Source organism: Hyla sarda, chromosome 8, assembly GCF_029499605.1.
Source record: "Hyla sarda isolate aHylSar1 chromosome 8, aHylSar1.hap1, whole genome shotgun sequence".
NCBI classification, from domain to species: Eukaryota; Metazoa; Chordata; class Amphibia; order Anura; family Hylidae; genus Hyla; species Hyla sarda.
This window is the reverse complement of record NC_079196.1, coordinates 172,026,052-172,041,964: the sequence shown is the minus strand read 5'-3', so window position 1 is coordinate 172,041,964 and position 15,913 is coordinate 172,026,052. Positions and strand designations below refer to the sequence as shown.

The 15,913-nt window shown below is 41.4% G+C and overlaps 1 protein-coding gene across 7 annotated transcripts in view; it reads right to left on the bottom strand.

The window, feature by feature from the left end:
- Positions 1-15,913, bottom strand: part of CARD11 (caspase recruitment domain family member 11) — a 100,140-nt gene that overhangs the window by 25,676 nt on the left and 58,551 nt on the right. For all 7 annotated transcript variants that reach the window (XM_056534339.1, XM_056534342.1, XM_056534340.1 and 4 more), the window contains 7 exons: positions 15,179-15,340; positions 14,400-14,448; positions 12,431-12,543; positions 8,669-8,772; positions 8,532-8,569; positions 5,810-5,942; positions 3,394-3,595 (listed from right to left, as the gene is read on the bottom strand). In XM_056534339.1, the coding sequence (XP_056390314.1) occupies positions 3,394-3,595; positions 5,810-5,942; positions 8,532-8,569; positions 8,669-8,772; positions 12,431-12,543; positions 14,400-14,448; positions 15,179-15,340 (801 nt within the window). The remainder of the gene's footprint in view (positions 1-3,393; positions 3,596-5,809; positions 5,943-8,531; positions 8,570-8,668; positions 8,773-12,430; positions 12,544-14,399; positions 14,449-15,178; positions 15,341-15,913) is intronic.

The following is a 15,913-nucleotide window of genomic DNA, read 5'->3' as shown; positions in this document are numbered from 1 at the left end:
AAAATCCTGATTCCGGCGTCCGCAAAAACATTGAACATGTTTTGCAGATTCCATAAGGAAATGCATTGCCGTCTATGAGACGGCACATTCCCAAGAGATCCTAGTGCCGGAATGTTCTGCCGCGCTCCACTGTTCCATGCGGACATAGCCTATAATAGTGAACAATGCAAAATCCCCCTCAGAAAAGCTCCATATGCCATTTTATACATTTCAGAATACCAGCAAAAAGGTGTTCCAACCATGGCATAATCTAGGCGCCCCATAGGTACACCAAATGTAGTCTATTTGTATATGTGGTGAGCTTGGGGGATGCAGAGTGAACAGGGGTGATGCAGAGTAGTGTTGCAGGGTTTAGCATTTACCCTTGATTGTTGTGACGCCAGGGTGCGGGCTTCCTCTAGATATATATGTCCTACTGCCACCCATCCCAAGAACGATAGGGAGGAATAAAGGATTGTCCACAGCCGGAATTGTAATAAACTTGAAATTATTTTACTGCAGATTTTATGCAGGATGAATAACAAACAGTCTTTACAGAGGACCGGGACTTAGGCTCCTCACAGGTTGGCTGGGACTTTGTAGTAAATAAGCTTTGATTCCTTATGTATGCTGTTCCACTGAATTTAGGGCTATGTTTAGGTTCAGTAGTCACGTAGGATTGATGAGATTTGAGCTGGATTAACTCACGATTTAACAAGGTGCTGAAGTGGAAGGCTTTAGGCCTAGATTGTCTTGTCACTGCGATAACAGATCTGCTTACTCTGAGATCCCAAGGGAAAGAGAGCGATTATTGGATGTAGCGCCCTTATATACAGAAGGGGCAGGATCAAAGCTTATTGGTCCCCAAACCTGTCAGTCCTAGCACAAAGCATTATGGTTACATCACATGACCCAAAGGTCCTTAAACCTTAGCATAACACAATTATTAGTGATCACATGACCTAAGGTCCTGTACATTCATTACACTATACTAAGATATATAAAATATATACATTTTTAATGACATTAGGAGGCGACTAGGGGTTAACCCACCAAGAAAGCCCTACCAGCATGGAGGAACTCTGACTGTGGGGACTTATGACAAAGGTACGGGACTGAGTCCAGTACCGGGACACCACGTGTACGTTTTATTTGTCAGATAGAAAAGCATGGTCTAGCTATATAGTTATTTAGTTGATGATCAGATGGTATTATATGGTATTTAATGCATTGTGCACCCTATTTTAGCATCTGCATGTGTATGGCACTAGTACTTTGGCGTAGTCAGCACCTTCTTGTGTTAACCCAATCCTGCTGGATTGGATTTACTGCATGAAAAATAAAGTCTACAACTCTGCCTCTCATTACGTCACCTATTTTTGTGAATGTACTATGAGCCTTATGTCTGCTCAATGCTTGCACTTTTAGCATCAGCACCTTATCAGTAAAAAGACCCCTTGAGTAAATGTAGAGTATATAGTCTATCTGCACCTCAGTTTTATCTTTGAAGCACTCTCTTAGTGAGGAGCGCTTGTTATCTACCAGTAAATGCTTCATTCATTTCTATAGGAGCGCCAATGACGTCCGAGTGCTGTACTTGGGTCTTTTCGGCACTTCCATAGAAATGAATGGAGCTTCTCACTGAGCGCCGGGTCCCGTTCCGGAGATTGTGGGATAATCCCAGTGGTAGGACCTTCCGTAATCAGTTACTTATCCCCTATCATGTGGGTGGATAGGACCTTTTTCTCGATTTCTCCATTAAGGACAACACATTTTGAGCCATAAAATGTGCTTTAAAAACGTATCCAAAATGTTCACATCTCTGTGGGCCTTTGGTTTACCATATGCAGAGGAAGGTTGCCCCCCCCCCACACACACACACACACTCCATATCCCGCTACTTGCCAGGTTTCACCCTATAGTGCACAGTGTTTTTTTTGTTCTTTCATCCCGCAGTGGGAAGAGGAGTTCTTAGCTGAGCACTTTTTCCCCTGGTTGTTCTAGAAATCAATGGGGGTCTCAACACCCAGCCCCCACAGATCAAAATCTGTCTCTATGATATGTCAAAAGTTTTTTTCTTTTTTACATGACCGTAACACTTTAAAGGGGTACTCCCATGGAAAACTTTTTTTTTTTTTTTTTAAATCAACTGGTGCCAGAAAGGTAAACAGATTTGTAAATCACTTCTATTAAGAAATCTTAATCCTTCCAGTACTTTTTAGGGGCTGTATACTAAAGAGAAATCCAAAAAAGAAATGCATTTCCTCTGATGTCATGACCACAGTGCTCTCTGCTGACCTCTGCTGTCCATTTTAGGAACTGTCCAGAGGAGGAGAAAATCCCCATAGCAAACATATGCTGCTCTGGACAGTTCCTAAAATGGACAGCAGAAGTCAGCAGAGAGCACTGTGGTCATGACATCAGAGGAAATGCATTTCTTTTTGCGATTTCTCTTTAGTATACAGCCACTAAAAAGTACTGGAAGGATTAAGATTTTTTTTAATAGAAGTGATTTACAAATCTGTTTAACTTTCTGGCACCAGTTGATTTAAAAAAAAAAAAAAAAAAAGTTTTCCATGGGAGTACCCCTTTAAAGCTAACTGTTAACTAGCAAAATGAAATGTGTTCAATTCAAATGTATATTTTAAAACATATTTTAAATAAAAATAAAACCAAAGTAACGAGGAAAACAATATTGCATTTTATCCACATTTTGCTCTTTTCTTAAAGGGTGCCTCTCATCAAATAAACTTTTGATATATTTTAGATTAATGAATGTTGAATAACTTTCCAATAGCATGTTAATGAAAAATATGCTTCTTTCTATTGTATTTTTCCCGATCAGTCCTGTCAGCAAGCATTTCTGACTCATACTGGAGTCCTAAACACTCAGAGCTGCCAGCCTGCTTTGTTCACAGCCAAACAGGCTGTGAACAAAGCAGGCTGGCAGCTCTGAGTGTTCTCCTTTGTGAACAAAGCAGACTGGCAGCTCGTAGTGTTTAGGACTCCAGCATGAGTCTGAAATGCTTGCTGCCAGGACTGGTAGGGAGACCCCTAGTGGTCATTTCTTCAAAGAGGAAAATTAAATAGAAAGAAGCATATTTTTTAATAACATGCAATTGTAAAGTTATTCTGCATACATTAATCTATAATTTATCAAAAGTTTTTTTGATGAGAGGTACCCTTTAAAGGCATTATACCACACATACTACACTGTATTGTCTTAACACTTTTTTTATTATTCTAGAACAGTGTATTCCAAACAGTGTGTCTCCAGCTGTCGCAAAACTACAACTCCCAGCATGCCCGGACAGCCTTCGGCTGTCCAGGCATGCTGGGAGTTGTAGTTTTGTAGCCACTGTTTGGAAAACACTGTTCTGGAATAATATAAAGTAAAAGATTTGCTGAGCTCACCATTATAAGCTGCTGTCCTTCCTTTAGAAGAGCCCTTTCTGCTCCTGATCCTGGCTTCACCGAGCTGATAAAAATCCCTCTTTCATTACCGCCAATAACTGAAATCTCCATCATGAGGTTATCTCCGTCCACTGTTGTGTGGTTCACTGGGTGACTTATGCTTCTGATTCGTCCTGTTGAAGTTACAGATGGTCGGAAGGGTCTGCACCAACAAAAAACATGTGTAAGGTTTAGATATGGGGAAAAAAAGGGGTATTCCAGTCCTATCCAAAGGAAAGGGGATAAGTGTCTGATCGTAGGGGTCCGACAGATAGGACCCCGTGATCTCCTGCTCAGCACCCCGGCAGTCCCCAGGAATGGGACAAGTCGACCACCGGCACGAAGAGACGGCCCACACACCCCCTACATGTAACACTATGGGATATCTGGAGATACCTTAGCACTGCCGATTGCTGCTTCCTGCAGGGGGCAACACGCTCCCTTCCTAGGGACTGGCGGGGTGCTATGCAGGAGATCAGGGGTGTCTCAGTGGATAACCCCCCCCCCCGCACTTCCCTGTGTTCCTGCACTGGAGTACTCCTTTAACAGCTCTTTTATCTGAAATATTATTCTCCCGCTGTTAATTTATTTGTAGGCAATAATTGGATGGACATGGACCTGACATTTATCTACATCTATGTATAAAGAAGCAGAAGACTATCTATAGCACAGTTTGGAGTAATACCCAAAAGGTTCCCATACGCTAACCCTGATATTTTGCATCTTCATTCAGTACATTTAGGCCAGGGCTACCCTGCATCTTTTTGTGCAGATAGATAATATGAAAAGGAAGCAGAGATACAAGGCGCAGCAATGTGCCGTTACCTTTGGCAACAGGAGGAAATGGAGGAATTTGACAGTTCTGCTCCCCTTGCACTTTGAGTACAACACCATGAAGCACTTATCGCCAAGGCAGTGGGAAGATGTCCTCGTGTAGAGACCCAGGAGTGCTGCCGGCACCACTCCGTCCTGGAGAACTCCTGGACTGTCTGGAACGTGGAAAGCAAGAGACCGCAAACAGCGGTATTAGAAAGGGTGTACTCAGCGCGCTTCCTCGGTCAGTAGGATGCTCCTCTCGGTCACAGAGACATGGAGTCGGTGGTATAGTCCAAAAGTTTTTTTGGACTATACCACCGACTCCATGTCTCTGTGACCGAGAGGAGCATTCTACTGATTGAGGAAGAGCGCTGAGTACACCCTTTCTAATACCGCTGTTTGCGGTCTCTTGCTTTCTGCGTCTTTTTGTAGCATCTTTTGATTGATTTTAAAGGGGTATTCCAGGCCAAAACTTTTTTATATATATCAACTGGCTCAGGAAAGTTAAACAGATTTGTAAATTACTTCTATTTAAAAATCTTAATCCTTCCAATAGTTATTAGCTTCTGAAAATGAGTTGTTGTTTTCTGTCTAACTGCTCTCTGATGACTCACGTCCCGGGAGCTGTGCAGTTCCTATGGGGATATTCTCTCATCATGCACAGCTCCCGGGACGTGACATCATCGAGGAGTTAGACAGAAAACTTCAGAAGCTAATAACTATTGGAAGCATTAAGATTTTTTAATAGAAGTAATTTACAAATCTGTTTAACTTTCCGGAGCCAGTTGATATATAAAAAAAGGTTTTGCCTTGAATACCCCTTTAACTTTTAGGTAGCAGTCAGTGCACACAACTGAGTGTATTGTTTTTCTCTGAAGCTGTAGCTCAATGGTTAAAAGTATCAAATCCAGTAGGCAAAGAGAAAATAACAGTGTTAGGTCCATGTTAGCAGTATATAGCGGAAAAAAGCGGAGGTAGCGCCAGGTGCAGTGTAGCTCTCTAGCCGGTGTAGGTGGATACCCGGGTGGAGGGTAGCGTGTCCCTTGCCGGTGATGGTAGCTTGGTATGCAGGCCTGAAGCGTGAGGATGGAGCCCAGAGGTGGATCCGTATGTAGAATGCAGAAAATGTAGAAAAATGCCGCGGTGGCACTTCCAAGGAATTCACCCAAAGTCGTGGGTATAGGTATAAAGTCATTTATTTTGGATACAGCAACCACCTGCAATTGAAAAAGGGATCTGTGACTCCCGAAACGCATCTTGCTTTTTTATTTTCTTTGATTTCTTTATGCTGCAAAAATAAATTACTTTATACCTATACCCACGACTTTGGGTGAATTCCTTGGAAGCGCCACCGCAGCATTTTTCTACATTTTCTGCCGGCCCATGTTAGGTCACAGTGTTAGGCCCAGGTTGGGCCCAGTTAGGCCTAGGCCTAACAAAGACAGACTTATAGACTCAAATCTACAGCTATACCAAGCTAAGCCCCAAAAAAAGATAAAATGCTAAACAACCTCAATAACACACATCATCCATGATGTGCATCCATAGGCTCTGGCATTACCTTTCCAGGGACAACTTTCTAAATATAGAATTAACTTGTTCAAGATCATAGATGTCCAGACATTCTGACTGATGTGAAGATGATGATGAATGGATGGATGGAGGACCACAGGAGAATTGATCATGGAATTCATCTAAACATGTACACAAATACAAATGAATGAATAACAAAAAAAATTAAAAATAAGTTGAAAAATTAAAAGATAGAAAAAAAAATAAAATTACAGCTCAGCCATAAAGGGAATAATATTGATCATGGCTTTACAATGGCACCTGCCAGTTCTATATGTAAGCATGTACATACAGAGATATACCCAACATATTCAAATATGGAATTGTTACTCAAATTCTCAGGATAGGTAAGAATTTAACCATTTTACAGTTCCCTATGATGACTAAGGACACATTTGCATTTATCAGTTGTATCTGTTGAAAGTGAATATGGGTTAGTCTCTAAATACACTTTTTGACTACTGGACTGAAATGTAATTGAGGGCAATGAATGGAACAGAGAATATAATAAATGGACTGATATGGACAACCTCAGCGGGCTTGTATTGTAGGGAATAATGATGGGAACAACCTGATCATAAACACATTATCCTGTTTGCCTCCTGTCATAAAGTCCTAAACAGTCCTTGTGGTGTTATATTCAATAGACTGAGCATGTGTGGATGGATATGCCTTCTGTATGTCAATGGGGAGAACGAGTGTGCTTGGAATGAATAGCTGTCAATAAGATTCCGGATAACAAAGAGTGCCTAAAAATAAAAAAAAGGAATTTATCCAAATTTAAGGATGCCTACAAAAAGGTGTCCCCCCCCCCCACAAGAATGTCTGCAGATTGTAAATTAATCATTTTGATTGGCTAAGTCAGTGTTTGGAGGTGTTTCAGGGATGGACAATGTATATGCTATATGTATGTGTGTTTGTGTAGTTGGTATATAAATTTGTGTAGTTGGTATATAAATTTGTGTAGTTGGTAAATAAATTTGCGTAGTTGGTATATAAATTTGCGTAGTTGGTATATAAATTTGTGTAGTTGGTATATAAATTTGTATAGTTGGTATATAAATTTGTGTAGTTGGTACATAAATTTGTGTAGTTGGTATATAAATTTGTGTAGTTGGTATATAAATTTGTATAGTTGGTATATAAATTTGTGTAGTTGGTACATAAATTTGTGTAGTTGGTATATAAATTTGTGTAGTTGGTACATAAATTTGTGTAGTTGGTACATAAATTTGTGTAGTTGGTACATAAATTTGTGTAGTTGGTACATAAATTTGTGTAGTTGGTACATAAATTTGTGTAGTTGGTATATACATTTGTGTAGTTGGTATATAAATTTGTGTAGTTGGTACATAAATTTGTGTAGTTGGTATATAAATTTGTGTAGTTGGTATATAAATTTGCTCGCAGATGACTAATAAGGCCCCTCCTATCTCCCACTACCATTTCCTACTATTACTACCTACTTTTCCCTTTCATTTTCTTTTACCACCCTTGTTTCTTATGTATTTCTGTTTTCTATTTGTAATAAACCATTTAAGATCCAGTTGTCTTCAGTCTGTCTGGTTTAGTGAGATTGTAAGTAGAACAAGAAAACAAAGGTGGGCTCCTAGTGTAGAGGTCTCAGATAAGCGGGTGCCCCCAAACAATATGTAGTAAGTTTACCAGAGGTTGTTGTGCTACGGGCACAACGCCGTGGATTGCATGTAGAATAGCAATGAAGACAGAGGTCAGCTAGCCGTAGCGTCCTTCTCAAGTGGCCATGGGTCACTTCAGTGTTGGATAGGCATCAAGTGGATATAGATCCGGAAAACAGGACTTTACCAGGCACTTCTCCTCAAAGGAATGACAGCCCAAACCACACTTGCTGGATTCAGGGACAGTCAAATTTATTAGGTGCAACAAAGTTTTGAGTCCGAGCAGGACTCTTCGTCAGGCATAATGATTTCAGACATAGACAATGTTTATATAAGGCCCTAATGTCATGACCCTTTGACCCGGTAGTGATTACCTCAGGGCTTTATATAAACATTGTCTATGTCTTAAATCATTATGCCTGAGGAAGAGTCCTGCTCGGACTCAAAACTTTGTTGCACCTAATAAATTTGACTGTCCCTGAATCCAGCAAGTGTGGTTTGGGCTGTCATTCCTTTGAGGAGAAGTGCCTGGTAAAGTCCTGTTTTCCGGATCTATATCCACTTGATGCCTGGTTTAGTGAGATGTCAGGCAAAACATCCTTAAAGGTGCCCATACAGCTTAGACTAAAGTTTGGCTGAACCAACCAACTTTGGCGGGGTTGGCCGACTCTATAAGGTGTATGGTGGCTTCCCGAATCTCCACCATTAGATAATGTTGATGGACAGAAAGGTCCAGAAAGGTGTAGACACTATACAGCATTCTTATTTAGAAATACACTAAATCTCCCATAATGCAGATTAGCATTCTTATCACTTAGCTAGGATTACATCTGTGTTAGAGACTCAGTACAGAGCCTCCATTGTAATGTTTAGAAGGAGAAGACAGAGCCAGATCGTCCTTCGAATACAATAATACTGCTAGACATGAGTTAACCTAAAATGAATGCCACATAAGCCAATAGAACAATTATGTGCAATAAATCAACTTTTTATGTACAGTAGACTATATATAGACAAAACCTTTAAAACTTAACTGGGTGCACTGTTAAAGGGTTAATACATATCAGAACTCACCATCTGGTTCTATGCTGTCATTGTCGTCATCAGCAGGGCTGTAATAGTATTAAGATGATATAGATCTGTTAGTCCCATTACTATGTATATGACTGCTGTACATTTTCTATGTCTGATATCATGACTGGCCTTCTGACCTGTATGCAAGTCCATCTTCTTTGCTTCTTCTTACGATGGAGTCATTCCCGGGGGGCTCTGGTGTTGTAGACATGATACTATAACTACGATTTATAAATATGTGCTGCAAAAAAAAGTATAAATACAATTGGGATTATGACTGTTAGATTAGAAGCTCATTATTGAACATAACTATATATGTCCCAAATACAAATGTATGAATAAACGTGAGTGGCTTTCTGTATGGTCTTATCAAGGTACACCCATATCCAGTGAAAAGGGATTATACAGAGATAAAAGAAAATGTATACATTTCGAGTGGGGTAAACATTTTTATTTTTTTTTATTTTTTACAAATGCATACTTACCGTATATACCCGAGTATAAGCCGAGTTTTTCAGCATGATTTTTCATGCTGAAAACGCCCCCCTCGGCTTATACTTGAGTGAACTCTCCGCCTGTCAATCCCTTCTCAGTGGTCTTCAACCTGAGGACCTCCAGATGTTGCAAAACTACAACTCCCAGCATGCCCGGACAGCCATCGGCTGTCCGGGCATGCTAGGAGTTGTAGTTTTGAAACATCTGGAGGTCCGCAGGTTGAAGACCACTGCGGTCTTCGTCATCATCCAGACCCCCCTTCAGTTTTCTACTCACCTCCCCTCGGTGGGAAGGAAGGGTGAGCTGGTCCGGGCCATCTATGCTGCAGGGACGGTCCGGTGGGGAGGGTTAGTTGTTCCGAGCTGTCCATCTTCACCGGGAGGCCCTCTGCTCCGCTCCGGGCCGGCCACGGACTAGTGACGTTGCCTTGACGACGAAGCACAGGGACATCTGTCCCTGCGCATGAACGTCCCTGTGCGTTGTCGTCAAGGCAACGTCACTAGTCCGGGGCCGGCCCGGAGCGGAGAAGAGGGCCTCCCGGTGAAGATGGACAGCCCAGAACGACTAACCCTCCCCACCGGACGGTCCCTGCAGCATAGATGGCCTGGACCAGCTCCCCCTTCCTTCCCACTGAGGGGAGGTGAGTAGAAAACTGAAGGGGGGTCTGGATGATGACAAAGGCCGCAGTGGTCTTCAACCTGTGGACCTCCAGATGTTTCAAAACTACAACTCCCAGCATGCCTGGACAGCCGATGGCTGTCCGGGCATGCTGGGAGTTGTAGTTTTGCAACATCTGTAGGTCTGGATTGACAGGCGGTGATGATGAAGGGGGGGGATGATGACAGGCGGTGATGATGAAGGGGGGGGTGATGAAGGAGGGGATGATGACAGGGTGATGATGACGGGGGTGTTAATGACCGGGGTCTGATTGATGACAAGGGGGGATGATGAAATGGGGAGGCGGATGATGTATTTCCCACCCTAGGCTTTTAGTTGAGTCAATAACTTTTCCTGGGTTTTTGGGGTGAAATTAGGGGCCTCAGCTTATATTCGGGTCGGCTTATACTTGAGTATATACGGTACTTACCTGCAGCCATTGCAGCAATACTCCCTGTGCACTGTCCTGTCGGCTACTTTGTGGTTGCTTGTGTTGCACCATCCCTATAGGAACTGTTCTGCTTAGGTAATGACTGGCTGCAGTGATGCCACTACCACAGTCAATGTTTTGTAGAGCGCGGCAGTTCCTGCAGCGATACCATGTCATCAGCTGCCAGAAAATTGCCCAGAGTACTTGGCACAGGGAGTGTGGGTGCAGCAGCTCTGGGAGATCAGGGCAGGTGAGGAAGTGTTCTTTTATAATTTTATCCCCAACAACATACAAACATATATGCCCAGATAACACCTTTTATGAAACTAGTCATAGATATGAGTTTCATAAGGTTTCAAAAGGGAGATGGGGATAAGCCACTGCTAGAAAGGTTTGGCAGAATCTAAATAAATGCAAAAGATTGGTACGTTGATGATGTGTTTTCACAGAAAATTCACGTTATAAATGTATTTTCATTTAAATGGGCATTGTCATTTGCAAAAAAAACAACAAAATGCTGTCCCGTCCACACTTTCTGTATTTTGTCTCTGCACAGAAACAAACAAGCAATAGCCGCAGGGACAAGACAGCATTTCTCACCCATAAATATACACATTTTTTAACCAATGTATACGGTATTATAAATATACCGTACATATAGGCCTCATTTACTAACATTTTCCTGACTAACAATTTCGCATGTCGTGACGCAGACACCATGCAACAGATTGTGCCAGAGTGCGCCACACTTTGCAACGAGACCTACTAAAGCCCCTAAAAACCCTGAAAAGGGGCGTGGTTATATCATTTTTACACATCCTGATGTATTTACTAAAATAACTGTCAAAAAATAGTCGGTTTTGAACATCAAAAAAATTCACCAGGTAAAAGCTGATCAGAAAATCAATTTCCGAGGGATTGGAATATTGGAATAATGCTAATTTAACATTTTTTATATAAATAAATACATTGGGAACTGGCAGAGAAACTTCCAGACGAGAATCCGAACAAAGTTTTCTGCCGTTGGCTTTAGTAATGACATCATGCGCCGGGAAAACGTGCCAAAATCTGCGCCACATTAGTAAATAACTACGGAAAACTGGAAGGGAAAAAAGCCAACAAACCACAATACATACCGACAACATTAATAAATGAGGCCCATAATGTTATTTTATCTACATTATGTAAAATGTTTTTGCAAATGACAGATACACTTTAATAACAAACTTAGAAGGACCTAAACAAAACTGTGGTCATGTATAAAAATCAATCTGTCAAACTAAAGTAACTAAGTTATTTCACAAATATATGTTACAAGTTTTTCTTTTGCCCATGAAGCCCAATGCTGTTTTTTAAACTTCCCCAAAAAGGTTTCACAAGAAACTAAACAAAGACATAGGGGGGTATTTATAAATTTTGCCTGTTGACCGTTTCTTTTTACCCTTTTTTTTTCACTTTGGTTTTCGTGGACATGCACCAGATTTATCATTTGGTGCAAGTTGTTAGTAATTTTGGCTCAAATCTTGAAATCAGCTGTTCACAGCGCCTTTTATATCGAACTTACCACCACAGAGGACGCGTATTTTACCCTGTAGAGCAGCCATTTCGGAGTCCGTCCTGCAGTATATCAGCAAGCGACGTGAGTTATTTTCTTTTGTGGGGTTTATAGCCACCATGTGAAATGGATTTTATTTTCAACTTGGGTAGTTTTTTGTTTTTTTTTGTTACTTTAGTGCAGTGGTCTTCAACCTGCAGACCTCCAGATGTTGCAAAACTACAATTCCCAGCATGCCCGGACAGCCAACGGCTGTCCGGGCATGCTGGGAGTTGTAGTTTTGCAACATCTTGAGGTCCACAGGTTGGAGACCACTGCTTACCTTTCCTGAACCTGTGTGGCCATGTCCAATGCTGGCTCAACGGAGGGTGAAGGTTCCTCAGAGACAACTATGTCGCAGGATAGTATTGAGCAGCCCCGGAGCTTTCACAAAAAAACTTTTTTTTAACGTATTTTGACGCCTTTACATTTTCTGACATTGCTAAGTGTGTTTTCCATGTGCAGAATTTCTTGGCGGGGATTTGCGCCAAAAATTGCGCCAATGATGAATTACTGACTAAAGTTAAAATCACACACAGGACCGTGCGATTTTGAGAAAGTTCTAAAAATGACAGTGGAGAAGATGCGCCAAACTTTGGCGCAAAAAAGACACTGCGCCAAAGTATTGCGCCAAAGTTAAGTTAAAAAAAGACACATAAATCCTTTGATAAATACCCCCCCCCCCCCCCCCCCATAGTATATAGCTGTATCCTGTGGTAATACCTTGGGAATATCATTACTGTGGATAGGGGTGTTGCTGAATGAACCAGATCTATGGAATGCTGTATCTGTCTGACCATTCTTGTAGTGTGCCCGGTTATCCGGATCCTCAGCAGCTGTATGATAGGAGGAAAAATACACTCAAGTATGTATACTGCATTGTATTATATAAAACAAAGAAGTATAACAAAATGCACAGATGACCACAACGAGGGAGAAAAACTCAACGAGGGCAACTATAGCAAAATAAAATCCAGCACCTACCAATGCTGTCTGCCTTTACTTACATTTATAAAAGAATGGGTCAGTCTGAAGAGCTTACTAAATACCAGCATGGTACTGTAATAAGATGCCACCATTGCAATATAACGGTTTGTGTAATTTCCTCTTTCCACAACCCACAGTGACTGGTATTGTTTAAAGTGGAAGTGTTTGGAAACCAACTCAGCCACAAAGTGAAGACCACATAAAGTTATAGATTGGGATCCCTGAATGCCGAGGCACATATAGTGCCTAAAAGTCACCAGTCCTCGGCCGACTCTATAACTGCAGGGTTAAAAACCTTATCTTATCAATAAAATGATGGGAGCTTCGTGGGACAGGTTTTCATGGGGAAGCAGCTGCATGCAAACCTTACATCCCCAACCACAATGCCAAGCGTCAGATGGTATAAGCATGCCGCCACTAGACTGTTTTATGGAGTGACAATTGTCCTGGTCCCTGAAGACATCTCTGGTGGAATGAAACATGAGGGCAGGACTTCAGCTTGGATTTTAATAAGCACCCAATAACATCATATGATAGCAGTCTGCAGCTACCTGCATTATTAGAGAGCATCGTATGAAGATGTCGCTATGCTTAAGTGGATTGCCGCACAGCCTCTTCCATTTAGATCTGATATTGGTGGTGCCGTTTAACATATCATGTGTGAATCACATAACAATATATCATTTCTTATATTTTATGTTTTAAATTAAATTAAAAGTCATTTTAAAGCAGGGTTGGTGTGGATCCAAGTGCGGCCCAGTGGGCTGTTTTTGTTGAAGGAATTTAAATTTACACCCCTTCTCCTTATTTGTGACTCTGAGATCTCCAAAACAAGGCTTCGGCCTCCATAATTCCGAGATGTACCTGTCTTGGTAGTGACAGCCTGATCATTTAATCCAAATGAGGCCAGTGATTGGCTGAGCAGGTCATTACCACTGAGACGAGTAAGTCTCGGAAGGTGGGGCTAGAGCACTCAGCGGGGCGTCTCGGGCCACGTTCTTGAGATCATGAAGGAGCGCATCATTCCGATTGGGCAGCATATGATCACAGCATATGGCCACTGAGACCCTGACCAATCTCAGCTTCTGACATGTCTGTGCGACACGTTAAAAGTTAATGTTAAAGGCGTACTCCGCCCCTAGACTTCTTATCCCCTATCCAAAGGATAGTGGATAAGATGTCTGATCATGGGGATCCCACCTCTAGGGACCCCCGTGATCTCTCTTGTAGCACCCCCGTTACTCAGCTCCACAGATCACTCTGTGGCTGATGACGGGCGATGCAAGTTACGGAGTATCATGACGTTTAATGTTAATGGAGCCATTATAAAGAGAATACAGCCCCCTACAGACACACAGTATAAATAGTAAAACAATATGCCAATTTTAACGGGTTGTCCACTTTAGATTTTTTACTCTGTTAGAAAGTTCCCCTAAAAAATGGTGACAGGGTCCTCATAGAAATCAATCAGCTGTGCACGTAATGTAGAGACACGCCTGGTGCCCCAGAGAAAGGGAGAGACTCTTTGTAGCTGCTCTCTCCTCCATCTGATAGATTAGTTAAATTAAAGAAGGACCCAATTAAGATCTTCTTTAATGATGTATATAAAGTACACAAAGCCCTACGAATGGCAAGAAGCAACCAATCAAGTGCACATACACATATTTCATGCAAAAGATCCACAAGTAACGAATACATATCTAACCTTGAAATTCATTCTGCTTATTGAAAATTGGAGACTTTGATCTTAGGATCTGTGAAACAGAATAAAAGAGACATTAGAAGTGCGTTGTACCATCTGTGACACAGTCCTTGAGGAAGACCTAAGAGTCATGAAAGCTTGCATCTGTAATCTACACAGCTAATAAAAAGGTATTTTACTACTATAATTATGGATTAGATTCCTAATATTAAAGGTATTTTTTATTGTTATTTTTTTTAGAAAAAAGGTAGCTGAGAAGCAACCAAATAACCATGTATCAATATATCAAAGGCCAATACAAAACTCCCTCCCATGAACTGACCAGACCTAGAACTAAATCTATAGAAAGGGGCATCTTCCATGTCAAACTGTGGACTTTCAGATGTGCAAAGCTACAACTTCTGCGCGTCACAGTCACGTCGACTCGCTGGCCCGGACTCCAAACCTCACTGCACACAGAGTGCTGCTGCAGGCAAGATCTGTGTGTCTGCTCATAGGAGAATATGCAACATATTTCTACTGCACAGCTTATTTTCCGCAGCATGAAATATGCTGCGTATACGCAGTGTGTAACCCTACCCTAAAGACACAATTGCTTTGTGTAAAATATAGAGGTACTAGCAAGGAGTACTAAAACCAGATCATAACAATAGTAAAGAAAGAGAGAAGTACCCTTGTAAAGGGAAAAGCTGAATCTCCTGCTCATGTCTAAGCTTTGTCTTGTTCAACTGTATTATTTTATTTGTTTCTATTTCTACATGGACTTATTGCTTAAAACACACTTGTGGAATGCCCTTTATGTTCATTCTTCTCTTTTTCTTGGAGACGTCATTGAAGAAATATTTATCATCTGGAGATCCCATAGAATCTGACGAGTCTTCAGCATCCTGACCATTTGTCTTTGAGCTCGGGGGCATGATGATGTGAAGATTTCTTGGCAAACTCTATGAAAGTAAATCAAGGAGCCATATTAAAATGATTACATGTGTTAGAACACTGGATGTGTAGCCATACACTGTACCCGTACTGATTTAGAGTGCATATTTATTTAAATGGGAAGAGGGCGATAAACCACATCAGACACCACTCAACTAGGCTTCTATATGCCCCATCATTCTTTGTCCTTGACATCTGCCAGCACAGATCAGTCGAAAGGCATTCGCAAACACCAGAATATCAGTCAATCCAGACAAAATTGTCAGGTTTGGATCATTTAGTGTTTACATACATCATAAGCTTGTGTTTATAAAAATTTTGGTAATCTAAACTTTTGAATGATATCAGCCAATATACACAATTAGAGATTAGCGAATTTTTGAAAAATTTGATTCGGCTGATTCGCCAAATTTTTTGATCTGAATAAATTCATGGTGAATCGATATAATAAAGTGTGTGTGTTTTTTTTTACTTTTAATTTTTTTTTACCTGTACTAATAGACAGATCGCCCCGGGGTCTGACGCCCGTTGCAATCCTCCTATATAATGTATAGATGCGGCCAGCCGGCCACTCTTGTGCG